Below are 27971 nucleotides of genomic sequence, written 5' to 3' on the forward strand. Positions count from 1 at the left end.
ACATATCACTGAATAATTAAAAAAAAAAGTTGAATTACAAATATTTCTCGTTGAAGGTTCATTAAAAAAAGAAACTGCAGTTTTCGAAATATATCGAACATCTGACTATTAGCATTTGTTCTTCGTTCGCAACTTCGTGTCGCTGGAAAAATTTGAATTGTTCCTGGAACATTAAAAGATTCTAAGGGAACGGAGCAAAATAATGATTCCCATTATTACGCCATTCGTGCATTTCATCTTTTAATTAACGATTACAGTTGAACTATGTGCTATGTGATACAGAACATTTTAGCGTATACATACCTTCAATTACTTTATGGTTGAGTTACATTAAATTAAATTATTTTCTACCTTATTTCAACATAGATGGGAGTATACAGACTTACACTTATAGACTTTCGTATATTATCTTATGTTTCTTTCCTTCCCTCTATTTTTTTTTTTTTTTTTTTTTTTTTTTTTTTTTTTTTTGAATTTTTTAATGACAGAGAATATATGAACCTCCCAGAAGCCAAACTGATCATATTAAGATTGAACATTTTAGAAAAAGAATACTAAGCTAAATTTTAGAAAGTAATATTTGTAATTGTCCAATATATGGCCAGTTTGATCAGCATGGATTCTCTGAGGGACTCATACAATGAATGAGCGAAAAACAAGAATATTTACCAACGATATAACATCACTCTATCAGTTCCATTTTATCGTTTTATCACTTAATCTCTTCACCCAGAGTTACTCGTATTTTTTACCGTTAATTTACTCTTATGTTAAATATTCTTACTGTGCAATGACCGCATTAACTGCATCCAACATAGGAGTAGTTACTCTTAGAATTATCTCTTAGAATTTAATTATTGTTAAGATATCCTGCGAAGTTAGAATTAGTAATGCATACCTCTATCAAATATCGGTTACGTATAATGAATTTGGTTAACACATAGCAAGTTTTAACAAGAGATAGTAGAAAGATAGATAAGTAAATAATAGATAGATAATACATTTAATTCAGGCTGGACCTCAGCATGTCCCTAGCCAAGTCGGAGGCCACTTGGTTTTACGACTGGTGGCATAGGGAGGCTCCTCCGCCCGGCCTGTGTTTGGATATAAACGGACAGGATGTCGAGGTGGGGCTTCGGATGAAAATCTGGGCCTCACCATCGACAATCAATGGACGTTCAGGCCGCACTTCAAGCACTTGGTCCCCAAAGTGACGGCAGCAGCCAACGGCTTATGTAGCTTGCTGCTGAATATCAGTGGGACCAGGGTCGAAGTGTGCTGACTATATGAGGGAATCGTTTGTTCCCGGGTCCTGTACATCGGACTTATACGACGACCCAGGGGATAGCATCGAGAGGTGTGGTCCCTCTCAATGCTCAAACTTGACCGGAGGAATGGCTCCCTCGGAATGAGAGAAGACGCAGGAGTGCTCCGACAGTAATTTGAATTCGGTCTCGGAACACTCCTGTTGGGCGTTAGGTAGGCCACCCGGCGGTTGTAATCGGTAAGTCCGACGCTACCCTGTCGCTTTCCAGAAAAGCGGCAAGGTGTCCGTCAGGATTGCCCCACTTATAAAAAAAAATAAAAAGAAAGGTAATATATTTAATTGAACTTACGGTTAGTATTGGAAGAGCAAACATTCATTGCCATTGGTAAGCATTATATATTTAACTAGTTACATGTCCATCATTAGCATTATTACGATATATTCCTCAATGTGGGTATGATTCACCTTAATGCGGATATGACTAATTACATCTCCAGTTTATCCTTTTTTCTTAATTACGAAGATCAAAAATGGACTGGCCTGCTCTTCTTTGTAAATTCTAAATAACGTCGTCGTCGTCATCGTCGTTGTCGTCGTCGTCGTTAACTTAGAGTAAATTTTGTAATAATAATTCCTTTCTGCAGATTAATCTTAATCCTTCGAACATTTCAGCAATTTCGCCTCTCGAATTTGTTTACGCTGGTTTTTAAATTACACTTTTATTTTATTAAAATCGTTTTTTAAGTAAAAATAAAAGATAATGTTTATAAATAAATAAGCAGTTAGGTTTTTTGTATTTACGAGAAAATAAAATTGAGATTAATATATTGAGTGTTAAATGTGGAAACACAACAAATACAGAGGTTAATAACGAGAAACTATTTTTATTTCGTTTATTACTTTTATTGCATTTTAAAAATATATTGAACATTTAAATTTTTCATTAATATTCTCGTACCTCCTTTGTTATTCTTCATAGTTGTTTGCTTGTATTAATCTTGGGGTGCTAACCATCGTTGTATTCTCGATTTCTGATGGCTACTATTATTCATAAGAAATACAATAGGATATTTTTCAAATATTTTAAGAAACATATAACTTATTTTTAAAAGTTGCAATTCTTATTTTTTCTTCATTTAAATGAAGCAATTTAGTTCTATAATTTATTCTTACTTTAACTTTCTTGTTTTAAGTATTATAATAATTTTACGTAAATAAGTTCATTTAGATTATAATAATTATCAATTAACTGCGCAACGATTATTCACAAGTAAAAGCCCTTAATTAATAAATCCAATGTACACTTTTTAACCACAAATTAATTTATACTCCTATTCTGCGACTATTCGATTAAACGCAAGAAGGTACGTCTTTGTTTATCATATTTCTTAATATCTTTAATGTACTTTTTTTTCTTTTTTTTTTTTTTTTTTTTTTATTTTTACATCGCTTCTTTTTATTCTTTATTACAATTCTTTTCTCTCTTTTCTTTTTTTTTATATCGCGTATTGGCTCTTTATTACGCAATTACCGACATTCTTTGTGAAATGGCATTAAAAGTAGGATTGAAGAAAGGAGAAAATAAAAAGTAGACGCGTTAAAAGCAAATTAGGTACGATCTCGCGAATAACCCACGGTATTGTCGTCGAACACACAAGACGGATAAAAGAAGAAAGATCAGTGGAGCTTAAAGAAAAAATTAGTGGAGCAGAACGAAACGATTCTCGATAACACTCGACCCATTCTTATCGGATATTCCGTAAAATCGTCGGGATCGCATTCATTCACTGCGTTTTATAGAAGAGGCGAACACATTTTCAATACCGCGGTGTTAAACTCTAAATATATTTAATTATTATTTTACTTTGTGCAGGTTCATCACTTTTTTCATTATCTTTTATCCCACTTTTTAACCTTAACCACTTTAATAATCCTTTGCAATATTCAAACTTCAAACACTTCGATTAACGTAAAACTTAATCTTTTCCATGGGTCCAGATTTTCCAAATTTTCGGACGAAGAGGGCGAAACTTTTTTAACGTTTAAATTAACAATAAGAGAAAGAGTAACAAGCAGCGAAGGATTTTATTTGAATATTTACGATCCTAAAACTTTCAGAACGAATATTTACTTCAGTCGCGTATAGTCATCTGGAAAGGTGTATTAATTTAAACGCCATGTGCAAGATACAGTTCCACAACGAAGGTGCAACGAGAAAAACAATTAGATATAAACGCATTACAGTGAGGTCACAAGCAAAGATAATTTCTGCCAAGGAAACTAAAGCGCCCCTAGACAAATAATCGCTTTGTACTACCGCTAGGTAAATTCATAATAACAATTATCGAATGATCTTATTATTTGTCACACTCAAATTCTAGATACTCGCTAAGTTTCTTTGATTGTAGCCAAGCATATAATTTCTTCTTCTATAGTCCTCTTTGTTCAAACATATAAATTTTTGTGCAATCTAAAGTTTCAATTTCAAACAGTTCAACTTATATCCTACTAATTTTTGTATTTTTCCAGAGGAAGATATCGTCTTATTAATTTATAAAATAATACTGAGAACTTTATTAGATAGATTTTGAAATGGATCTTTAATTTTGTAATTTCGACTTGTCTGTATGCCACAATTTTTATGGGAATCAATCTTTATGGGAAAAGGATTTTCTAGATGCATTTTGAAATGGATCTATCAGTTTATGACCTTTCACATTTTGACAACCTGTATCCTATTAAATATTTTACGTTTGTGCGAAGATATATCGTGTTATTATTTTATATCTAAAATAAATTGCTGTACTCTCTTTTTATGAATACTTAAAATTTAACAATCTTACGAAATTTAACGAATCTTTGTTTTACTTTCTTTTCCATTTAGATTCGAAGATTCCATCCAGATTGAGATCTCTCTAATTCAATTTATATATTATTATTATTTTTCCGTCTTTGGGAGACACATTATGTTGTTATTTCATGAAACGATTTTCTATATTTTCTTCTGGCAGATGCTTCGAATCTTTCGAAATAGACAGTTCATTTTATATTTTAGATATCAGTACTTAATTTTATATTTCGTATATATTATAACTATATCTCTTTCTCTCTTCTCTCATTGTGTCTAAGCCTTACTGTCTTAGGTAAACCTCACTGAAGAGTCCATACTAACAGATCTCGGACGAAACACTCGCTTTCTCTCTTATAACTATATCTTCTTATTTCCTATTAAATTCTTTTTTACATGCAGAGATTATACATATATATGTTAATTCTATTTGATGCTATTTTATATTTTCTACTTCGTACCAACACTTTCTTCACCTTTCTATAACCTTCTTAAGCAAATAGTATTAATATAAAAAGCTGCATTAATAAACACCCAAACAGCAGGTTAAAGGGTTTTGCATTTTAAAAGTTCGTATTAAACCAATCCAGCTTTTTTTTATCTCTACACTGCGTTTTGAACTTCTGCAAAACCAAACGGGTCACGAGTGCAATTGCTGTTTACTATTCAGACAGTGTGCAATATTAGCCTTTCAAATCGAATGATGTTTTCAAGGAGATTCTGTTCAATGTTTCATAACGTGACATTCGTATCGTGCTGCAAACCTATCATACACTATCTCATGCCACTGTACCTATTATTATTCTATCCGTGTTGTATCTATCGATTCATCAAAAATATCATTAGTATCTTCTCAATCCAGTAAAATACGATCAAGCTATGAATTATTAAATAACATACGTAAGATAATTTCATTGTCTAACTGTATGCATCTTAATTAATCATGTCTATTGTCTCTACAGTGTCATTTAATCGTTCGTGATTCACTTTAGAAGCTATGGAGAATAAAATTAAAATATTTGTTTTCTATTTTCTAAATGATTAATAAACTTTTTAAGATACACGATCTTTTTTGCTATTACTCTTAGAGTCCTCTTAGAATCCTCTTTCTCGATAAAACGCTAAAAATATTTCACATCGAATTCTACTTCTAGTGTTTTTGACTATTCTAACTAAATAATCCGCGATAGCTTCCAAAACACTGTATCCATTAATTTTGTTGGAGAAACTACGTTAGTTTCTGCGATTAATCTTTGCTAATGGTTTATGTTGCTCTTCAAGATGTTGCCGCAATTAATTTCGTTAATGGGCGTACATTTATCTTTTTAACATTCTAATCATTAATTTCCTGAAACGATATTATTTTTTGGGAAACTATCATAGTTAGTATCATAGTAGTTATGGACATTATCTATAGATTTAATTGCTAATATTTCAATCATTATCTCGCTAATTCTACCTAATGCAACCTATATATATACATATATATACCTTTCTAAAATTTCTACTTTAGCTCAACTTCAACCCTATCGATGAATCTATCGAAAAAAGCACTCTTTATCATAAAACGTCCTTACGAAGATATGAACTATCAGGGATGTATCAATTAAAAACATCTAGTTACACCAACTTTAAATCTGCCAAGAAATCTAAATTAAAAAAATTCTCTTTTACATGAAACATCCTTATGAGGATAAACTTAGACATCGATCAATTTTATCTTGTTATCGAAGAATGGTAATCTTAATCTTAATTTTAATCTTATCAATTTTAACATCATCTGGTTATAGTAAACTTAAACCTAACAAGAAAGCTAAAGAATCGTTTGTCACGCGTAACATCCTTATAAAGGTCCTTGTAAACTATCAATTTTATCTTTAAAGGATATTTACCAAGAAATACTTTGCAGTTATATCAATTTGAAGCCTAAGAAGAAACCTGTAAATAATATCCTTTCCTTTCCTTATAAAAATGTAATCTGTCACCGATCAATTTTATCTCGAAAAGATATTTACCAAAAATTTCGTAACAGATATTTTTTTTTGCTTATCAAAACAAACTCTAATAAACGAATAAATCATATGTCACGTAGTGCGAACGTGCCCTTAAAGAAAAGAAGAGATCCCCTGGCGTCGACGCAGTACCACAGAGCAAACAAAATAATTTGGCTACGTGCTCAAGAAGAAGAGGGGCTGAGGCATCCCGACCTGTGGCCTCTTCAGCTCACATTGTCCTCGTGGAATCGCGAACTTTAGTCAGTGGATTCGAGGCCACCATGCAGTCTACACAACTGGGCCTAGCTTTATTAAAACTTCGTGCACATCTCGGGATACTGTGTCGCCTAACAATGGATCGGTCGATCGTGGTTGAAAAATCGTCGATGAAAACGTGATTCGTCTAGTCGTCCATCGATCAATCCTCACTGTGTACTGTTTTCTCGTGTACTTGTAATGGAACTTTTAATTTACGGAACTTTTAAAATATCGTGAGCAACTTGGAACAAAATAGGGGAAAACAAGGAATTTAATAGAAAATATTTCGTCGTCGATCAATAATTCTAATTTTGGAGAATAAAACTTTTGGAGATGTTTCGAATCAGAAAGCTGAAAGTTGACATTAATTACTCGCGAGTGGGAACAAACAGACAGCAATAAATATCGGATGGTTGACGAGGAATGTGCGGCCTCGAGGTCTAAATGTCTCTGGGAAGCTTCGAGCCAATGTTGAAACGCGATCTCGATCGGGACCGAACTATCGATTGACAAACTCGATGATTTCTCAATTTGGTCTACGTCCAAGAGGATCTATCGTTCATTGACAGCCTATTGTCGTTACTTTTCTTCGAAATTTTTAATTCTTAACGTGTTGTCCGAGATTTAGATTAAATTCCATCTATCTCTTCCTCTCTTTCTCTCTCCGACTCTCAAGCAAGCAAAACGTAAATTTTCTCGTGCACAGATGACGTGTTTACGTGTTTAGTAACGCGATGTAATCCTCGCGGTTACGTCGATCAAACGTTGTTTAGGATGGTCGAAGAAATTACGATCGTGAAATAAACCGAAATCGGGTGGAGTTTGTGACGTGAATTTGTTGTTTGAGCGAGTTTTGGATGTAGGAATTTTTGGTATTGGTGATCTCCACAGCCTGTAGACTACAGGCTTGTGTGATAAGATAAAGAGAAGAATGTCAGCGATTGAAAGCGCGTGTCTGTGATTCTCGAGCTGGCTTTCGTGTCGTCCGGTTCAGTGTCAGACAAAATGACTCTTTCAGTTTGTTAGTTGGGCTACGAATAAAGCTGGCTGATGGTAATTTTCAGTTTCTGTTTCGGCGTTCTCGTGCTAGTGAGTATTTCGAGTTTTTCCAGTTAAATTGAAGTTTTCACTAAAATTAGGTGTTGGAACATTCATGAATGTGGAATATCGGTTTGTGCAGGAAATCGTGTTTGCGTATAATATCGATTCAATACAAATGAATTTGTAATTTTGCAAAGAATGTTATAATATTGTTATAATACATTCGTCGTGAGTAGCTGGTGCTCGTTTGAGAATTCCAACTTGCTTCTAAATTTTGTTCAGCGGTGTGTATTGAGTAAAAGATTTGTAAAAGATTGATACTTCATTCAAACATTATCTTTTTCGATGATCTATATTAAATGATTTACGTTAATTTTACTATGCGGCTTATACTAATCTTTTATTTCATATTAGGATAATTTTTGAATTTTTGGAAAACGGTAGAATGTTTAAATTCTTTAAAGTAATTAAGTTATGTTGCTGATTCTTGATTTCATATGAGTAATATTACTAAAGTATTCTATTTATAATATCTCAGTATTTTTGCTAGCTTATTCTCATTTTTAATCTAATTTATCTGTGTTACTGGCTAATTTTCTTAAGCGATAGAACTTATTTTCCTACGTATCACGTAATTTTATTCTGAAGAACTTATCAATTTCTTGATCTTTCGAATAACTTCATCTTAGCAATATCTCTTTCAAATAATCTACAACGTTATATTATGTTAATGCCGTAAAGAGCTATACGAAAATATCTATAGTAATTTCTTAAAATCTATGAATCTTTACGCCTGGTAATTCCTTTCGATAAGCCTAATTTTTCTTCGTCGTACAATGTCATTATAAGGGATCTCATCACCATAAAGGAACTTCGTGTAATTGCAGTTTTCAATGAAAAATTTTAAACCAAAGGAATAATTTGTGCAGTAAGAAACATGTCTCGTGTAATTTAGTGTCAATCAGTGTTAAACACTTTCAAGTGCTCAAACCATGCAAGAACTTCATCCTTTCTATTATCATGCACTCTTCAAGAATCATGAAAACCAAATTCACCTTGTACACGTTTTTCATGGTAAGTTTCAATTGTTTTCGGTCAATTTACAAACATGCTGTTTTATGTTCAATAGTGTTGTAAATGCCTCATGAATATTCAGAATTGCCTACTCATTCTGATCCAGTCTCTTTCTCACTCGATACTTCCTGTACTACCAGCATACGTACGTATGTATGCACATCGTTCTCGAACTTGTTCCACGGCATTGAGGAGGAACGTTCAACCTGTTTGCATTTCTCGAACATGCCGAATTCTCGTTTTCGAATTAATTATGCCTGTCACGAGTCACGTTTCTTGTCGTGAATCTTTTCCCTATCGTAAATATTCATGTATCATAAATATTTGCAAAGAAATTTTCTGTTATCTTTGTATGTGAATGGAACGTTATCTCTGTAAATATAACTTAATTCGAATAATTGATTTGCCAATTTTTCATGATTTTTTACCAGTTTCATATCTTAGAGAATTCGATTCGGATAATTTATTTGTGAATTTTAATAAATCATGACAGTTCCAGTTCTTAGAGAATTTACTGTGGATATTTGCTTGAATAATTTTTGTAATTCTCGAAAATTTGATTTCTTGGCGAATTTAATTTGGATAATTGATTTGGATAATTTGATTAATTCTTAGCGATTTTATCTCTTAGGTAATTTAATTTGATAAGCTCCCTTTATATACGTGTATCTTAGTAGATCCTTCCTTCGACAAAAAAATATTGGAAGAAGTACTGTAACCTAACTTATTATAACAGGATTTATAACAGCAACTATCTTTCTTTTTTTCTTTTTTTTTTTTTTTCTAGAATCCAGTCAATGAACTGTGAACGATATGTCAAAGAGGAACAAAGAATTGTGCACGAGGTGAGAAATTGCTTGGAGGATGGGTTGCAAGACTAGTATGTTGGAATGTATAGAGGATACAGGGGAGGCGGAAAAGAGAAAGCACTCGGATATGGTCAACCAAGGATCTTTACTCGGTAATTTCTCTCTTTACCCTTCATGGAATTTTAATTATGCATCACGCTGCAAAATTCCGAATATTTAGCCTTTTTAATCATCAGATATGTTACTTATTTCTTATTATTCTTTTGTTTTTTATTCTTCTGTGTCCTTTTATAGATATTTTTTATAGACTATTAATACTCGAGGTAAATTAATTTACAACTGTTTCGTCGTAACTGTTCAATTACTCACTAATAATCTTTTCTTAATTGTTATTCACAATCGAATTAATGTTTCTACAGTCTTTGTAAATAATAAAATTTTTTATCTATTTTGAATTATCTTTTTAACTTATAATCCTTCCATTTATTCATTGATAATCATTTTCTACTCTTGATTAACAATCAAACAACTAAATATTTCAATAGTAATGCTTGCATTGCTTTTTTAAATGATTAAAAAATTCTGTTACCTCTTTTCTATGTTTATGGTCTGTGTGCTAGTTTTTCAACTACTTTATTGTCTTATTCTTTCATTAATTCTAAAATTAATTATATTTTAACTAACATAGGAATAAAATTAGCGATAATTTTATAGTAATATAGTACTTTCACTGCCATTTTAGTTAATCAAGAAATTATACCAGTTTTTCCTACTTTCCAAATAATAATCTATTTTTTTAAAAAAGCTTCTCAAAATCAAGTTAAATAATCCATTCGAGAAAAGGCCGTTCCTACGTATCTTCAAATTTAAATCGAATTTCAATTTAAATTACTCTTTTCAGTGAACGTAAAAGTAGCCATTCTTACGCATATTCTGAAAATCAGAATTCTAAATTCGAAGAGAAGATTCCGAAGTCTAGAATTAATCTTAACGTTCTGTCAGTTATATCAGCCCAATGATGCTCGCAATATTACGACAAATTGAACTACTTAACGCACAACGATCTATCGTGAAATAATCCCAAGCGGATTACACGATACGTATGAGTACTGCTGGTTACATTCGTATAATCAAATCCTCCGTTATTTTATTTCTCATATAATTCATATTTTATCTCGTATCTCATATTTTATATCGTTTTCTTATCTGATCGTACAACTGTTCGACAACACGTTTGAAAGAAAAAGGAAAAGGAAGAGAAGCTATCATCACACGAGTTACTCGAATTTATTATCGATCGTTAAATCACTGATCAGATCTGATAATTCCGGATGGCACACGCCGGGAAAGCAACCTCTTCGATGTCGGCTCGCGTACGTCCGACGAACGAAAATAAATATTGCAATCAGCTGAGGAGTATTGCGTTTCGCAAAGGAGCGGCACGAGAGAGTACCACGAGTGATTCTCCTTGACCTAGTCTCTCTACGATGTGGCCATACACTGTATCCTCGACTGGAGGCAATGTTCGAGACATGAATTAATTAGAGCCGCGAGGTTTCGGAAAGCTAACTACATCCCTGGTGAATTTTGATGGAACGAGTCGTGAGTCAATCTTATTCGGGTATTATAATTCTAGTGTCATGTAACGAATTTTATTCGGCAATCGTAAGTTCAATATCGTGTATCAATTTCATTCAGAAATTCTAATTCTAACGTTGTGGATGAATTTTATTCAAGAATCGTAACTCAAATGTCGAGTATCAATTTTAGTCGAGAAACGTAATTCCAATCTAGCGACAACAATTCCATAAGGAGTTATAATTTTTAATGTTACATTTTTATTTAGCGATAGTAATTGTAACAGCGTGTATCGATCTTATCCAAAAATTGTAATTTTAATATCGTATATCATTTTTATTTAGAAATTACAATTTCTATGCTGCATGGTGATAGGCTGGATCGTAGCTCGATCATGGGTTAGATCGCGTGTTTCTAAGGGGTTGCAAAATAAATTAATTTCGACTTTGATGCAACATTGTCGAAAGAAATGCTTATAGATTGAGCTTTCTTTTAGATTTCGTCTGATCTTTCTCGGCGTTTTAATAGAGAGCAAATGTTATTTGAAAATTCTTATAGCGGAGGATAACTTATAAAGATTTAGTACTGTAGTACTTGTTAACACTTGTTAATACTTCTTGCTTGTATTAGTTCTAATTTTAGAATCTTTGAAACAATCCACTGTCTCTCGTTGTTTTTAACGTTATTAATAGTCGAATGGAGGGGGTGAAATTCTTCGAGCATCGTCAAATAAATACTACATACAGTTCCCAGTGCCATTTAAATTTATTCCTATTGAATGAATATAAATTTTGCTTCTCATTTTTTACTAAGAACTTTACAATTTTCCGTCTTGAAAATAAGCTCTAAAACACGTGCAACGAATTTTTTTACTCCTTGCAGTATATTTATCTGAATTCTTTAAATATTTAGATGCCATGCAATTTATATATCCTTTCCAATTTATATACTCACGACGAATTGATCAAAAATATCGATATCGTATTAAATATTCTTTTCTCACTCGTCATCCACCTCCTCATTAAAATCCATCCATTTGAATATCCCCGAAGCAGAACGCGTTACTTCGGTTGTTTGTAAGCAAGAAGCTCTATCATACAAGCCACAAAGGTACAATGTCGAAACGCTATATTGATTCTGTGATAGGGAGCCACATATATTTGGGTCGATGGTTACGAATGCAAATCAGACACAGATAATGCCAGATGGCAATTCCATTCGGACCTTCGGGAGCGTGCAAGCAAATCAGCTATGTGTTATTCATTGTTCTGCTCTTGTCATTGAAGCTCACTAATAAAAGAAACGCAACTTTTGTCTTTCTAAAAGTTCGATCAGTAAGAGAATCTTAATTTGAAATCGTAATTTAATAATCTTCAAGATATTAATTTAGAGTAAGACAGTATCCAGTTACGTTTTTGGTGTAAATGTGATTCAAATATTGGAAATTATCATTGGACAAAGTGGCAGAGGAATCACGCAGAAAAAAGTATCAGCTTGGAAATATTTTACTCCTTTAGTCTGAAAGCCGAAATAGAGGTGTATTTTTGAAGTTTGCCTTGTGTTTTACTTAGCATCCGATTCTCCTATATTTTTATTCAAATACGAAACGTTATCACATTTTGATTCAAATTGCTTGAAAGTGGCAGAGAAATCTTGCAGGAAAACATATGAATTAAAAAATATTTTGCTCTTTCAATCTGAAAACTGAAGTAGCGATGCACTGCGAAGTTTGAAGCTTCTCGTTTGTTTTACTCGGCGCTCTATTTTCCTGTATTCTTTTGAAATATGCGAATTTTTATAACAGTCTAACGTATTTCGATCGAAGCATCTGAGATTATATTTGGCCACAGTGTGTACGTTTAATGTAAGAGAGAAATTAGATGATAATTTACTAGAATGGACAGATATCTGTGGCTAGGAATATCTCGTTTCGTACTAGATTTAGTCTGGACTATGTCTGAAAAATAGCTTCTTATTATTTGTTTAATCGAAACGTCTTACCTCGGTTTTCATTTAAACGTAAGCTTCGTTGTGACCAATCTTGTGACCATTGCGTAAGATATTCAAAGAGAAATGTCCAACGTTTTTCTTCCGTGTTAGATTGAATCTGAACTATTTTCGAAATACTTTCTCCTTAACTTTCTAATTGACACTTTTACTAATACCCTCGATTGAAATTTACTTGAAATCTGTACTACCATCTTCAGTTGTTTAATTGACATCGTTTCCAATACTGACATCTTCAAGCGTCAATTTTCATCGAACGATCTCATAGACATTATCCAAGATATCGAAGGAAAAATTGTCTAATTCATCCGTAAAATTTTAGTAACTTCGTTCAAACTCTATCAGACTCTCTTCTAGAATATTCACAATTTACCGACTTCAAATGAATAAACATCATCTTTACATCTACACAATAGCAATGCACTTAGCGTGCACCTTTGACGACAAACATTTGCTCAAACATAGCTTTCATTGATCTCAATTATTCTACAAGCACCATTTCACAAACTGCACGTCCTACTCACACTTATCAGAAAGAAATCAATTTCCTTGATATTTCGTTTCAATCGTACAATACTCTAAACTCTCTAATCGATTGCCGTTATTTATCAAAACTAAAACAGCAGGCACAAAAATACCAAGCAGATATCTTCAACGTAACAGCCAAATACAAATATTATTGATATCAATGTATCCGTGGCAACATTGTCTCGTTAAAGCGATGGTTTTTTAATTACAAAATCTCTATAAGAAACGGTAATATTACAGTTTATTCAATTACAGTCATTGCTCGAAGCACTTTTGCAAGAGAAAGAAAATAATTAACGAGCGTCTCTAATTGCGAAATTTTATTCGGCCGGTCGTGTTCCTTTGAGCGTGTTCGTGTTTAACGAGTATACACGGCTATTGTACCACGAGTTTCTCCAACGACCCTATCTCGTTTCTGAGGCCACTCACTCACGCGTAGAATTTTAACCTGCACATTTTGGTTCCGTCGACCAGTCGTTGTCTTTGAGCCGCTTACAACGCATCGTTCGCTATACGCGCGCCGATTTCTCCCCCTGGATTTCTTGAACTTTCTTAACTGTGATTTTCATCTTTAAACTTTTAAGGAATCATTTCTTCTTTTCTCCCGAAGTGTATCGTGACTAGTAGTAGGTGGACATGGACAGTGTAATTCAAAGGATTGGAAGATATCGGAGGTCGCAAGGAATTTGGCCGAGTGCACTTGTTCGCAAATCTTTTAATTTCGGTTTTTCCTATTTTCGAAGCTGATTCGATAAACTTCTTTAATTACCTTGGTGACTGTGGTGAATCGAAAAACAGACGATTTAAATGTCTATAAAAATACGATGTAACTGAACTCGTTATATAATAGAATTTTATATTTTTATTTTGACACTGATCTACGTAATCGAAAAATCGATCATTTCACAATTTGCATACAGTTGATTGCCGATTTTTCAAATATGTACCGAGCATCAACTTAGATTTTTGTATACATTTTAATAAACAGCCAGACGACACTGTGATTATTTATTTATAAATTCATATATGGCATCTCCTTCGAATGACTCTTTCTTTCCAAACGAAGGATTAAATATTCTGGATGACATATTACTTAGCAATGGTACGTAATCATATCAGTAGTTTCTCTTTTATATTGAAAAAAGTCGTGTAATTTTTCTTACCAGCACAGACAAATTACGCAATTATTAAGCACGGGTCAAGAAGTAACACGATATCTGTTTCTCTGATTGAAATATTCTCTCCTATATCAACTTTCTTTAGTTTCATCGATAGGGAGAAAACTCTTCGCTTCGATGAATATCGTAAGACTCTGCATATTGATATTCTTCAATTCCAGCGAACTGCGATTAATAGTAATTTTAACATTTTCGTAAAAATTAAGAACGAGTCAATAAGCTAGAAAATTTATTTCTTTGATCAAGGTATTCTTTCTCGTATCGATACTTTTTAATTTTCTTAATAAAGAGAGAGCTTTATTGTCCGATAAAATATTATGCCACTCCACACATTCACACTTTGCAATTTAAAAAAAATGCGATCAGTAATAGCTGTACCGTTTTTATAGAATATAAAGGACAAGCCAAGAAATCACAATATTTGTTTCTCTATAGATAGTCAAATTTGACATTTTCGTACTTGAATATTATGTAATTCTACAAGCTGAAAGAATGGAATTACTTTAGTCTGAGCGCCATAAGAAAGGGCATGAATCGAGGATCAATTTAATCAATAGCTATAAAAATTCTCATTACTGATCAAGAAAATATGTATACCTATACAATATACACAGTTCTCTATGGTATACTTTGTCGATTTTAGTTTAAACCGATGGCGTTTGTTTTGTCCCTACTAACTCTTGCTCGCGTTGTCCAATTAAGGCGCCCTACTTTCGATCAATTATCTTTAAACTCTGATCCATTCGAATCGAACGATAAATGCTGAATGATCCTGCCATAAAAGGTGAAGATAAGGTATATGTTCGACCTCGTTCACACACACCCTCTTTCGATTTGCTCATTTTTATATTATAGAATTGCTCCCACGAATTTGTCAACTTTAATTATCCAATTTGACGGAATATTTATAGCAGTTAAGTGCCATACAAATTTTTATTCAGTTATATAATATATTGATTATACGCTGTGCACTATAAAGATATAAATACTTCATAAAAAAAAAAAAGATTTGGTATTCAAATCAAATGCAATTCATCTTGTAATATCTTCTATAATAAAATATTCATAGAAACACATAAAGAGTTCGCGAAGAAATTTGAAACGCACTTTATAGTATAATGGTATTTGAGAGATCATTCCAATGAATTGATTTCATATTAAAGATAAAAGGAGCACGATCGATTAATTGTGCAATCTGTCATAGCAACAAGATAGTTGAAAACAGTCCATTGAATTGTCAATTAATTATTGTCATTTAACTATTGATCTATTGACCCACAGATTTTGTCGTGGCGGCCCGTTGATAATCTGATTGTTAAACAATTCTTGTTATTGTCAAGATATCAACTAGTAACTACTCGATTAATGAATCATTTCAAGAAAGTCTCGTTGCTGCAGCACATATAAACATACTAATATTTAAATACTATCTGATATTTAATTTTTTTTGATGCACTTTTTAAATTCCTTTTCTTTTATTTTGAGATAACATGTTGTGTAACTAAAGTTTAACTTATATATAATAATGTATTTAATTTTTAGGGAAAACAGAATACGATGTTTTAAGAAGAAGATCGTCGTTCGAAGACGTCGCTGTTGATGACGACGAAAATGCAGATTGCTCAGCGTTAGTAAGTAAATTTCTGTTATCGTTATTGCATCCCGGACGTCTACGTACATTCAATATTAGATAATTCTTTTGCCAAATGGAAGACGTTTAAAACTATTTTCCAACGTTTGTTGGCTTGTTAATTTAAAAAATGGAAAAATATTATTGATACAGAAACTAAATGTACTTATCGAATAGTGAGATCGGCGCAACGCTTTGACGATAGATGACGTATAAAGCATTTCGCCGTATTAATAATCTAGATTTACGTGTAGTGGCTCCAATCTAAGATAACGGCGTACAAGCAATGTTCCACTTTGAATTTTTCATAATAAACGAAAGGCAATCGAATCTAATTGCTGCTTATTACTATCTTTCGCACGATGCTCTATTATAATTGTTATAATTACTTTTGCAAAATATAATGTCGGCAAACAGTCAATTTTTCTGCTTCCAATATTTTTTGATGCGTAGGAAAATATTTTTTTTTTATCAATTATTAATCATAATGGAAACATACTTTTTCGTATCATATATGTTTTCGTAACGAAGACATAATTTAGTAACGTTAGAATCAATTGTACTGGAGACATGTATATTTATCGTTAGTCAACAATTTGTTAAGATAATGACCTGTTAAATTCCAGTGTAGTTGCTTTCATTGTAGCCATTAATTATGTTTTGCATTGCATATTTTTAATTATTTGCTACTACGTCGTTTTATGCTTTAGTCGTTTCATTTTATACCACGTTCCTTTCGACTATCTGTTTTTGTACTTTAACCTACTTTAAATATATCTCACGATGCCACTATCGATCGATATTCTTGGACTGTGCCCTTTCACCTGTGCCCACCTTTTCTCTTCTCTGTATTTCGATCACGATATATCCCTTTAAACTGTATTTTTTATTTATTATAACATAATCAAAATTTTGTTGATTTCAATAAAAAAAAAAAGAAAAAAACAGGCTACAATTGGTTATATTTTTCTCACGCTAGATTGAAAACTTTTTTGGATAATTGTTAAGTTAGTGTTTTGTGGCCATTAAATTGTTTTTTTTATATATTACAATTGCAAAGTAGTCGATTAACTATCATAAAATGCTATTCTATTTAAAATCTTTGGTACTCGTTCAATTTTTCGTTCAGTGAACTTAAATTTTGCTTTGTCTTTTTTACTGACAATTTTTAGATTACTGCTTTTAACTATTCTTATTGCTGTTTCAAGTTTTTAAGTTATAAAAACTAGCGATACATTCATGGGTAGACATTCTAAGCTCTCAAACATCGTATCATGTCATTTTAAATCCATGATCATTTAATACATTACAATATATACTTTGCTCTTTTAACTGACAATTTTCAATCCATAAAAAAATTTTATAACGAACTACCGATATGGCATTCAAGAGAAAACACATGAAATCTCAAGATCATGCATAAATATAGGCCTCAAAATTATTTTTTAGTACTATGAACTTTCTACTTTATGCCTGCTGCCTGTAAACTACTCCAAAACAATTCAATAACCATTACAACAAACATCAATCATTCCAGTGTCATTTCTATTGACTTTTATTCAATCAAATCATCCTTCAACTATCCCCTCCTTCCAAATCTTAACTTCCCCCTTAACTTTCTCAATCCGATCTCCACATCCTTCATCATTCATCGACAACATCAAACTGCACAATCCTCCACGATCAGGAGCAAAAATTATTTCTCCAAAATTCCATCCAAACCTTCAAAGTTTTCTTCATTCGATCTCCGGAAATAGAAAATAGAAGAAAGTTTATGGTTATCGTGACAAGATAAAAGGAGAGCAGGAAAAAAAAAGTAGAATAATCGATTTGGAAACGCACGGTATCGGTTTTTTCTTTTCTTACGAATCACGAAGCTTTTGCTCGCTCATCAGCAATTAACCCTCTCTGAAAAAAGTAATTTAAAACTGTTTCGTTTCGAACATGTGGCAAGTTCTCAGCGTACCGTGCGGTCTCATTAATGTTACGTCAACTGTTTTCATGGAAGTTTCAAAAGGGGCGGCGACGAAAAATCATCATGATACGACCTAACCACCCTGAATATTTAATCAGTCTGTCGAGCTCTGATTCTCGTCCGAACGAATTATTCAACGACAACCTATTTCAATCCTACACCGTGTCTTTTTCTTTCTCTTAGTAGAAACACGATGTACGCCACTAGGCTCGAGCTTCTCCCGTTGCTTGGTCAGACAGACTGACTATAGACAGGGTATAAGCTACTGTCTATAGACAGTCTATAGACACCAATGGCGCAGCTAAAGAAGCTGAACGAGTGGTTATACCGGAACTGCTATCTTGCACAATTTTTCGTCGAAAAATTTTAGGAAGTTCATTCGCTCTTGTTTGCTCGCTTTAAGACGTAGATAATTAACGTTATCGAGGAATTTTTTTTTTTAATTATTCCGATATTTAACTAGTCTTTTCTTCCCTATTTCTAATTAAATTAATACGTAATAAATTGCTAATAAACTGATTTTAAGGTCGTCTGAATGTGATACAAACTATTAACTGATATTATTTTTGTAACAATAGATCTTTTTTTAAATAGATTGTTTGTTCTGAGTTCGCGTGGTTTTGTTCGTGTTTTAGTATTGATTTTAAAGTCTTTGAAATTTATTATAAAGTATTGGCTGACAATGAGATTATTTTCGTGACGGTAGGTTTCTTTTTTTAAATAGATTCTTTTCTGCGAGTCCGAACTGTTTGTTTCGTTTTAATTTGATTTAATGGTGAGCGTAAGCGCTAATGAAACATTCAATTATCAGATGGTTTAGTGAGCACGTTCGCAGCGAGGAGATGTTTTTGATGTTTGTGTCTGGAAAGTTTATAATAAACTACTGTAAAGAAATCTGGTTTTCAGTGGAGACTATTTTTTACCCTTTGGAAGCACGCCATTCCATAGGAACTGTTTGAATTAAAATCATTCAGCCTGTACCTCGAATTATTTCTTGCGTTCGTTTTCGTTTCTAAAATTATTCATCAATAGATATTTTAATAAGTTGGAAAGCTAGTCGTATTTAATCTCATCTTTTTAAATGGTTGAAAAATTGCTTTTACTATATATGAGTAATCTTATCAAGCTATATTAAGAAAATTACAATGTCATTGAGTCTATGAGTTTTTCAATAGCTTCGTAAAAATCGCAGATATCATTTATTTCCAATCGATCAACTGTGTTGTGTAGCTCCTTTTATCAACTGTTTATTCAATCCACTATCGATAATCGTACAAAGACACTCTTGGAAGAGCTTCTTTATCGCAGATAAAGTCGAGCTTTTGCTCCTGATAGAGAGTGGAAAGGATAATCTCGATCAACCACGATATTTTCGATTCAGTATCGTGATGCATGTTTTTCCGTGAATGCGTATTTCAACAACGCTGTAAGCTATAAACCTCGTTGAACAATAATTTTTCTTTCCACTACAGAGTGAATATGTAATTAACGCATAATGTAAACAACTGGAACAATCGATTAATTAAACTCAATTTTCTATTCGTGAACTAACAATTGTGACTCGCACGACCTAATTCGTATGGGAGATTAATTATGCGTAATTATTACTTGTCAAGTGTACATTGATGGATTAGATCGGGTGCATCGTTTGTGTCGATTAACGATTTTCTATTACGTTCGTACTAATGATCGATTTAGAAATAAATAAGAGGCGGTCGACGCAGATACAAATCTACGTCTGCGGTTCGACCGAGGACGCGAATATCCATGGGACATCTACATGGTACAGTTGGATCACCCGCGTACTGTGCGATCCCTTTCGAAAGAAATGGGACACGAACAGAGACATAATACACGTAAACGAAATACCTCCGTCGCTTGTGTCGCCGACACAGGTACCAGAAAACCTCTGTGAAACGTAATTGAAGATTCTTTCGTATAATATTTATTCAGTTTTCCGCTGACTTTTCAATATCTATTTGTGGATATCAATTTCTAAAATATATTTTACCCTTCGTCAATCTTAATAAATTTATAAATATCCATTTATAAAATATCGTTTCATTAATTTTGAAGAATTATCTTTTGATATAGCGTAATCCTCCTGAAAAAATGTTTAATGATAAAAAGATTTCGAGTTATCTTCTTTTCGCGTGCTTCTTCGTAGAAATAAACGATGTATCAAACAGGAAGAACTTTTATTACGGTTTATACACTTTCTGACTAAATACTTTGTTTTACAGAAAATGGCTTTTGGTATTCGATAATGATTACCAAGAATTGGTAATCATAAAACACTGTTCAATCTTCATGTATCCTAGAATTTGTAATCCATATTATCTTATACAATGTTCTGAATTCCAGTCGATTTTGAATTTCCTTTCGTGCTTTTATTTCCTACATATTTTTTGGCGACAGAAAATAATCCAATCAATCAGGACAAATTTTTATTACAACTACCAGAATGTATACAATATGTATAGCTTGAATATATGTAACTGATCCTTCTATGTAATTTCAATTTATAATAACTTCTAGACACTGAAACGGGACTTCCTCTCCAGAATGTTTCTTCGTTTATCATCATTGCGCGCGCATGCTCCGTGTTCAAGATACGTTTTCAAACAATTCTGAAGGAGATTCGAGATCACTTCAGTATCGATTGATCAAACTGTACCTCGTACTTGGGACGTTTCGCGCGCTCAGAATAAAAGCTCGACAGGGAGAGGTACTTTGTCCTATAGTCGAAGAATCTAGGTCGAAAGAGATTTGAAGGAAGGACAAAATATAAAAGAAATAACGAAAAAGGATGTTCAGTGTCTCTGAATTTAGATAGTTTTCTAATAATTTGAATTAATACGAAATAAAAATTGTCAACTAATCGAAAGAGTTATCGGGAAATTTATTTCTTCAAATCGAATGACCAATTTCGACGTCTCGCTCTTATACGTGTTAACTTCAGACTTGTTTGTTTCTTTGCCGCGATTCCTAACATGTATAGGTTACACCACGATTCCACACCATCTAAAATCAAGCAATACGTAGTCGAATACGAATGCGAAGCTCGGAACGTCAACATGAAGAAAGTAAAACATTAAAAGGATCACCGCGTACACGAAGACGAGCTAAGGTTATCCGAGATCTCCCAACGGATCTTTACTTTAGCGAGTCCGTGCTAGTAGTACGTGCACAATTGAACGAGCCTGGCCAATTGTAGTATTAATAAAAAAAAAAAAGAAAAGAAATTTAATCTGAGGCTGACTTCTAAGATCGCTGAATTAATCGTTGATGTTACAAAGTTCATCATTTATTGTCTTATTTCAGAAAGGACCGCAAAATATCGAAGCTCATCCGTTAACGAACAGTGTTCCTAGTCTCATAAAAGTAAGTCAAACTTCTTTTCCTATCGTTGCAATTAAATGTATCCAGCGATAGATAAGCCTGTTTACGTTTCCTGACTAATAGTATTAGTCATATACAGTGTGCTCACGAACATATTTCAACACTAATAAAAAATTTCTATGAATATGTTACGCCTGTTGTATAAAACTATTTGGAACTTCATTAGCGCTGTAATGTGGAAAAATAATGGTTGTATCACTGAAATTTGAAATAAGATTGGAAATATGAATATATTAGAAGCTACGAAATACGTGAAAATACTTCATCTATTAATCAGAGAAACTGAAAAGTAGGAACAAGTGGTGATGCTACTCATGTTACTTTCTTAGATTAGTTTTAAATTTGACCAATATAATCATCGCAGCCGAGTCTCGTTACAGTGATAATAAAATTTCTAAATGTTTTTTACCACATATTATATATGCATATATTGATATTAATATTCGTAAAAGCTTTTTACGATAGACAAGTGTTCAAATATTTCTACGTGTCACTCGTAAATCGTACAAATTCTTTGGGATTATAATTCACTATGAAATAAATTCTTCGAACGTGTCAGATATTACTGGTCTTCCCCAAAGATGACCAACAAATGGACGTTCTCGCCACCACTTCGAGGCGATTGGGATGGAGCGTGTCGGTGGCGAAAGACGCGGAAAAAGCGGTCGAATTCTTTCAAAATCGAGGTCACGAGCTAGTGATCATCGATCATCGAGGGCAACGCGCTGCAGAGGCCGATACGATTTGTAGGTACGGAGAATTATTTTTTAAAAATCAATCAAATTCCTCGGACGTACGACTTTATATTCTAATAAATACGATCTATTTCAGGGCGATTAGGTCTAGTCCCGCTTACCATAATTCCATTATTATAGCACTTGTAAAGAAATCGTAAGCTGATTTATACTTATTTGAATCTTCCTGATTATACAATTTTCTGATCTTTTGCTTCAAATGATAATTCTGATTTTCCTTTCGTGCTGGTATTATAATAGGTTCCTTATGCACGGCGAGAAAGATAAAATTGTGACGCTGGATTTACTGGAGACAGGATTCAGCAGAGTGAGTTTCTAGAGTAATTTTGGAAGACTCAGATTTTAACCTTGATGAAGTCTTTCTCCTTTTTCTTAACTGTTTTAAATAAGATTATGGACGCATAGTATTCGGGGACTCGTTTCAGGCTCTAATGGAGTGTTCCCACGAGAGACTCTTAATAAACGAACTAGTAGGAATTTATGCTAGTGCGCTATTACCAAGGACACAACTGGCGGCTGCCAACGCGCTGTATGTAGCTCTTGACAGATGCCGCGACATGGTACACGTGACGAACGATAAACATATTGTACAGGTAATACGAGTTCTTAATTGTTTCATTCGTGTATAATTAATGAAAGACCCACATCTTTGACATTTTAAATATTCATCACGACGATTGTACCTCAATTTTTTTTATTACTCTACATATTATTATATTAATTTAAAAACATGCATATATTTTTCAAGACTTTGAACGGTTCATAAAATTATTAAAAGAATTATCGATATCTAAATCTTTTTAATTGTATCTCGTTTATTATATATTCGGCGTTAGCGACCATATATCGTGTGCTTTTTTGATTACAGTTTGTTAATAAAATTAGCGAGAAGTTACTAGGCTATAAGACCAGCGAAATCTTGGGGAAAAGCATCGCGGATATAGTGGTTTACGATAATTTTGTTCTAATGGAACAACACATAAGCAAAGGCCGGGAATTCGAAGGGAACATGAATTGTAAACGTAAGAACAATCAAATGATCACAATCAGTTGCAGGGTGATACCTTTCAGTATTAACTTGAAGTAAGTGAATTCGGAATTTATCCATTTTGTCGTAGAATACGTTATTTTCTATCTTTCTTTTACTCGTCTGTTCTACCAATGGTTTTCTATCTTCTTTCAGAAAACCGACTCATTATATTTATATATACGATACGACGTACTTGTCGGAAAATATTGGCTCGCTCAGCCCGACTCCGTCACAGTCCGTGTATTCGAGAGGAAACATGATTGTGTCTCAGAGAAGGACATCTGATATGAAGTCCAGCGAGGGTAATATTTTCACTTTCAACTTCTTATTTAGAATTCGTGGCTTTTTAATGTTTCGTAAGAAACTTGAAACTAATCTAGTACTTTCGTCTTTTGTCTCGGCATAGAAATAAAAGACATTTCGTCGTTGGAATCATTTAATTAAAATTACTAAACAGCTAATTTTAGATCTTCTGAGTAAGTCTCGATCACAATTATACAAGACATAAAAATAATTTGAAATTCGATTCTTTCATCTTGTTTTCAAAAGAGATAAATATTTCAATCGATCATATACAACTTGGAAATAGGTTGAAATTCGAGAGAAAGGAAGAATAAAAGTTCTGACTACATGTTTTCAAGATACATTCCAGTCAATCGAACTATCTGTATTTCAGTCTCTGGAATATCGATACATGACCATCATAAAATTAAAAACACTGCACGTAGAATTTGTTCGTATGTTCGCAACTGATCGACTGATCAGTATTTTTGTATTTTCCACGAAACGATAAGGATTTTCATTGAATTGCAGGCCGCAGGCGGTCCAGTGCACACAAGTTACACAGTTTGCAATTAGATGCACCCATTACAAAAGTGATCAGCCTTCTTTCTAACGCGATCACCGAATCTACGACCCCTGATACAGCAGCACAAATCGAAAAGGTACATTTCCCTTTCCTTCTTCCTTACAAATTTTACTTTGAGATACTTATAATAAGATAATATAATGGAACCTGAAATATTTATATTTAACGTAATAAATATTAATTAATTACCTAGGCCATTGATATTCTCAAAACTACCGAACTGTATGTGCCATCCCTAAGAGAAGATACCGATCCAGTAACAACCGATCTCGTCGGGGCCTTGCTTGCCGTAATATTCAAATTATAAAATATTCTTTCTACGTATCGACTATTTTGCGACTGATTTCTTAACGATTGATTTTTCTTTTTAATATTAATCGACACAGTCACCGAGGAAAGCGTGGGAATCGAGGAGATCATCAGTTGAATCGACGCGAGTTTCGACGTCAAAGGCTTTCACTACGACTACTGCCTCGCGTATGCAAATCAAAAGTTTCAGAGGGCCTCAGGAGATCGCGGAAATTTTGGAAAGATGTTTGGAATGGAATTTCGATATATTCAAACTAGAAATATTAACCGAAAAAAGGTACTTGGTTCTAAAGAAAATTGTTTTAGTTGATATACCTATACATTTTTTTATAATATTCCTAAGTATAGAATTAATTAAGTATTAAACTTCTATCAATTAATTTATCCGGTTGCAGGCCACTACTCTTTTTGGGGACGACCATCATGAATATGTACCGCGTGCCTGCCAGACTCGGTTGTGAAGAAAAGGTCGTACAGAACTGGTTAACCGTAATCGAGATGAATTATCAGAGTCGAAATAGTTATCATAATTCAACGCACGCTGCAGATGTGTTACAAGCTACTGCTAGATTCATGCAGTCTGAAAGGCTGCAACAGATCTTGGAACCTTTGGACGAGGTCGCGACTCTGGTTGCGGCTGCTGCTCACGACGTCGATCATCCGGGTAGATCTAGGTAAATTAAGCTCTACTTCGACTAATCAACTAATCTAAGTAATTTTTTAAAACTATATGTCTCGAATATTCGTTCAATACTCTAATCGATTTCAGTCAATTTCTTTGCAACTCTGACAATAAACTAGCGATTCTCTACAACGATCTATCCGTCCTTGAATCACACCATGCAGCACTAACTTTTAAATTATCACTGTCGGATGACAATGTGAATATTTTCAAAGTGAGTTTCAAAAAACAGTCGAGTTTATACATTTTTGTTTAGTCCTGAAAGTCGAGATATTTTGTTACGATCGATTATTTAATTTTATAGAACTTGGAAAGAGACACCTATAAACAACTTCGTCAAACAGTGATAGACATGATCCTAGCCACCGAGATGACGAAACATTTCGAACATCTGGCTAAGTTCATGAATATTTGCAGTGCAAGGATGATGGACAGCCCACAATTAGACGTAATGTGCCTATTTATATCTCTTTCTGGCTTTTATCCTTCCTTGATTAAACTTCAAACTCAGTCAATTGCCAGTTGGTTTATTTTTTTATAAATCTATTTCAAAGTCATTTCTACTCGATATTAAACACTATGGTTTCTTATAAGCAGTCCTATTAATCTCCCTAAAATTTGAGTGCAGGATTACACGGACACCGTGGATATGTCAGTTGTGTTACAGCCAGAGAATGTAGTATTGGTTAAAAGAATGATGATCAAATGCGCGGACGTGTCGAATCCGACTCGACCATTGAAATGTTGCGTCGAATGGGCCAGACGTATCGCAGAAGAGTATTTTAATCAGGTACTATTACTTCAATAAGATACGAATGATTTATTTACACCGTTGGAATTCAGAGATTTTTATTAATCTTGCAACATTCTTCTTGTCATTTTTATCTTAATCACTAAATGTTTCTGTTGTTAACAAATGTCTTAAATTCAAGAAAAATATAAGAGGCGATATACATACACGTGATTTTCCTTTCAATTTTATTCAAAAATTACTCCGAAAATTTTCTTTTTATGAAATAATATGTCCTTCTATTTTTTGAAATCGGAATAAGATTGGCGCGTAAAAGTTCAAAGACAAAATTAAACTAAATTCTCTAAATTATAATATATCCTCTTCATAATTATGTATGTATGTACATATAATTATACTTCTTGAACTTCAAAACAATGTTTCGTGTTTTTTTCTTTTTTTATTTTTTATTTTTTTGCTTAATTCTTCCTCGCTTAGAGGTGTCGTTGGTTTTAAATATTAAAAAAAAGTTTATCCATAAAATAATTCCAAGGGCGCATGTTCGAGTTCTTCGATTTGATTTTATAATTTATTACAGACTGACGAAGAAAAAAGGATGCAACTGCCGGTACTGATGCCAATGTTCGATAGAGCAACGTGTTCGATACCAAAAGCGCAAATCGGTTTCGTCGATTTCATTATCAACGACATGGTCGAGGCGTGGGATGGTCAGTGATGCATCTACGTCTTTGCTCAGACGTATTTTTGTATTTGTGCAGCGCGTAACTCTGTTTTATTTTCAGCATTTATCGACATGCCAGAGATGGTGGGATATATGAGGCAGAATTACGAGAAATGGAAAGAATATAACGTAAGGAATTATTTAATTTTTGAATTTTACTCTTGTTTCTTGAACTGCAATCTCTAAATTTAACCATATTCAAAGAACGAATGAAACTATTCTTTTTTTATCAACAGCCAAAGAAGATGAAAGATACAGTGATTGAGTCTTACTTTTGACACTTGTACTTACTGAAAGTTTAAAAATTTTGTAAATACTAATAACATAGTGCTTCAATATTAGTCTTGTGTCTCAAATTTGACTTTTGCTTTTAGGATCGTTTTGTATTACTCTTTTAGAACTTCACGAAATTCAATTATATTAGAAAAACGGAGCAAAATTATCACTAATTAGAAAGCTTAAAAAATTTTGTAACCACAAATAGTACTGTGCTTGAATTTCACCACTCTTGTTTCTTGAATTTTACTCTCGCTTCTTGAACTATTTTGTACGAGTATTGTTCTCCGACTTCTCTCACTATTCTTGCAAAACTTTACTGAACTCAGTTATACTCGGTAAATAAAACGAACTATTTTCTTTATCAATTGTTAAAAAGTTCGAAAATATTAACGTCATACAATTATTCTTGTGTCTTGAACTTCACACTTGCTTCTCAAACAATCTCGTATTATCGTTCAACTTTTACTGCTATTCTTTAAGGGCACTATCTAAATTCGATTATATTCCAAAAATAGAACTATTTCTTTCATGAATAAGCGAAAAAGTTAAGAAAATATTGTACCGAGTTTCTATTTCGTTGGTGATCAGGATCGAGGCATATCAACTTTACCGGACATCGAAAAGATACAAGAGCTCCCCGAACTTCGAATATACCAGCTACCTTCGTGACCCATGGAAATCAATCGTCCCTCTTATACTCTTTCGTCCGTCCCAAAATACAATAACCCCGTACAAACGATTTGTAAAATATTCGTTATATTTAAGGAATAGAGATAAATAAATATACGACACACGTCGTACAGTTGTAAGCCTTTTTTTAGAAAATACATGTAATTCAACCACTCTGTCTTATTACATCCTTTCCTCTTCTTCTACCTACCCACTTTCGTGAAAGTCCATCTATTTTAGGCTCATGACACCACGAAACGAAATGGTTCGCCGTCATGAAAAATATTTCTTTCTTTACTCATTTCTTTTCCCGTATGA

The 27971-nt window shown here is 33.2% G+C and overlaps 1 protein-coding gene and 1 long non-coding RNA gene across 10 annotated transcripts; one reads left to right on the top strand and one right to left on the bottom strand.

The window, feature by feature from the left end:
* Positions 1-675: 675 nt before the first annotated feature.
* LOC117151195 lies at positions 676-2699 on the bottom strand. The gene is made up of 2 exons (XR_004460947.1): positions 1617-2699; positions 676-870 (listed from the first exon to the last, which is right to left on the bottom strand). It is a non-coding gene; the product is annotated as an uncharacterized LOC117151195 (long non-coding RNA).
* A 3528-nt stretch (positions 2700-6227) lies between these two features.
* On the top strand, positions 6228-27826 carry LOC100741606 (high affinity cAMP-specific and IBMX-insensitive 3',5'-cyclic phosphodiesterase 8). 9 transcript variants are annotated; one of them, XM_033318654.1, is made up of 19 exons: positions 6228-8482; positions 9270-9443; positions 16125-16213; positions 21512-21571; positions 22149-22480; positions 22585-22651; positions 22770-22937; positions 23213-23427; positions 23528-23676; positions 24188-24318; positions 24436-24531; positions 24629-24828; positions 24947-25225; positions 25321-25447; positions 25538-25681; positions 25862-26023; positions 26562-26691; positions 26767-26834; positions 27573-27826. In XM_033318654.1, exons 2-19 carry the CDS (start codon positions 9347-9349, stop codon positions 27651-27653), a joined length of 2595 nt encoding a protein of 864 aa, XP_033174545.1. In that variant the 5' UTR covers positions 6228-8482; positions 9270-9346; the 3' UTR covers positions 27654-27826. The 9 variants fall into 9 exon arrangements, 8 of the variants coding, with proteins under 8 accessions (XP_033174545.1, XP_033174549.1, XP_024220399.1 ...); XM_033318658.1 differs by lacking the exon at positions 9270-9443 and having other exon boundaries at positions 6228-7456; positions 8296-8482; XM_024364631.2 differs by having other exon boundaries at positions 6228-7456.
* Positions 27827-27971: the final 145 nt, after the last annotated feature.

This window comes from Bombus impatiens, unplaced genomic scaffold (genome assembly GCF_000188095.3).
Source record: "Bombus impatiens unplaced genomic scaffold, BIMP_2.2 scf_0017, whole genome shotgun sequence".
In the NCBI taxonomy this organism is placed as follows: Eukaryota; Metazoa; Arthropoda; class Insecta; order Hymenoptera; family Apidae; genus Bombus; species Bombus impatiens.

Bases quoted from the DNA above. Each gene is read 5' to 3' on its own strand.
- LOC100741606 (XM_033318654.1), top strand. From the start codon at position 9,347: ATGGGTTGCAAGACTAGTATGTTGGAATGTATAGAGGATACAGGGGAG. The intron at 9,444-16,124 runs GTAATTTCTCTC...TTTAATTTTTAG, and splicing joins CAACCAAGGATCTTTACTCG to GGAAAACAGAATACGATGTT. The intron at 22,938-23,212 runs GTAATACGAGTT...TTTTGATTACAG, and splicing joins ACGATAAACATATTGTACAG to TTTGTTAATAAAATTAGCGA.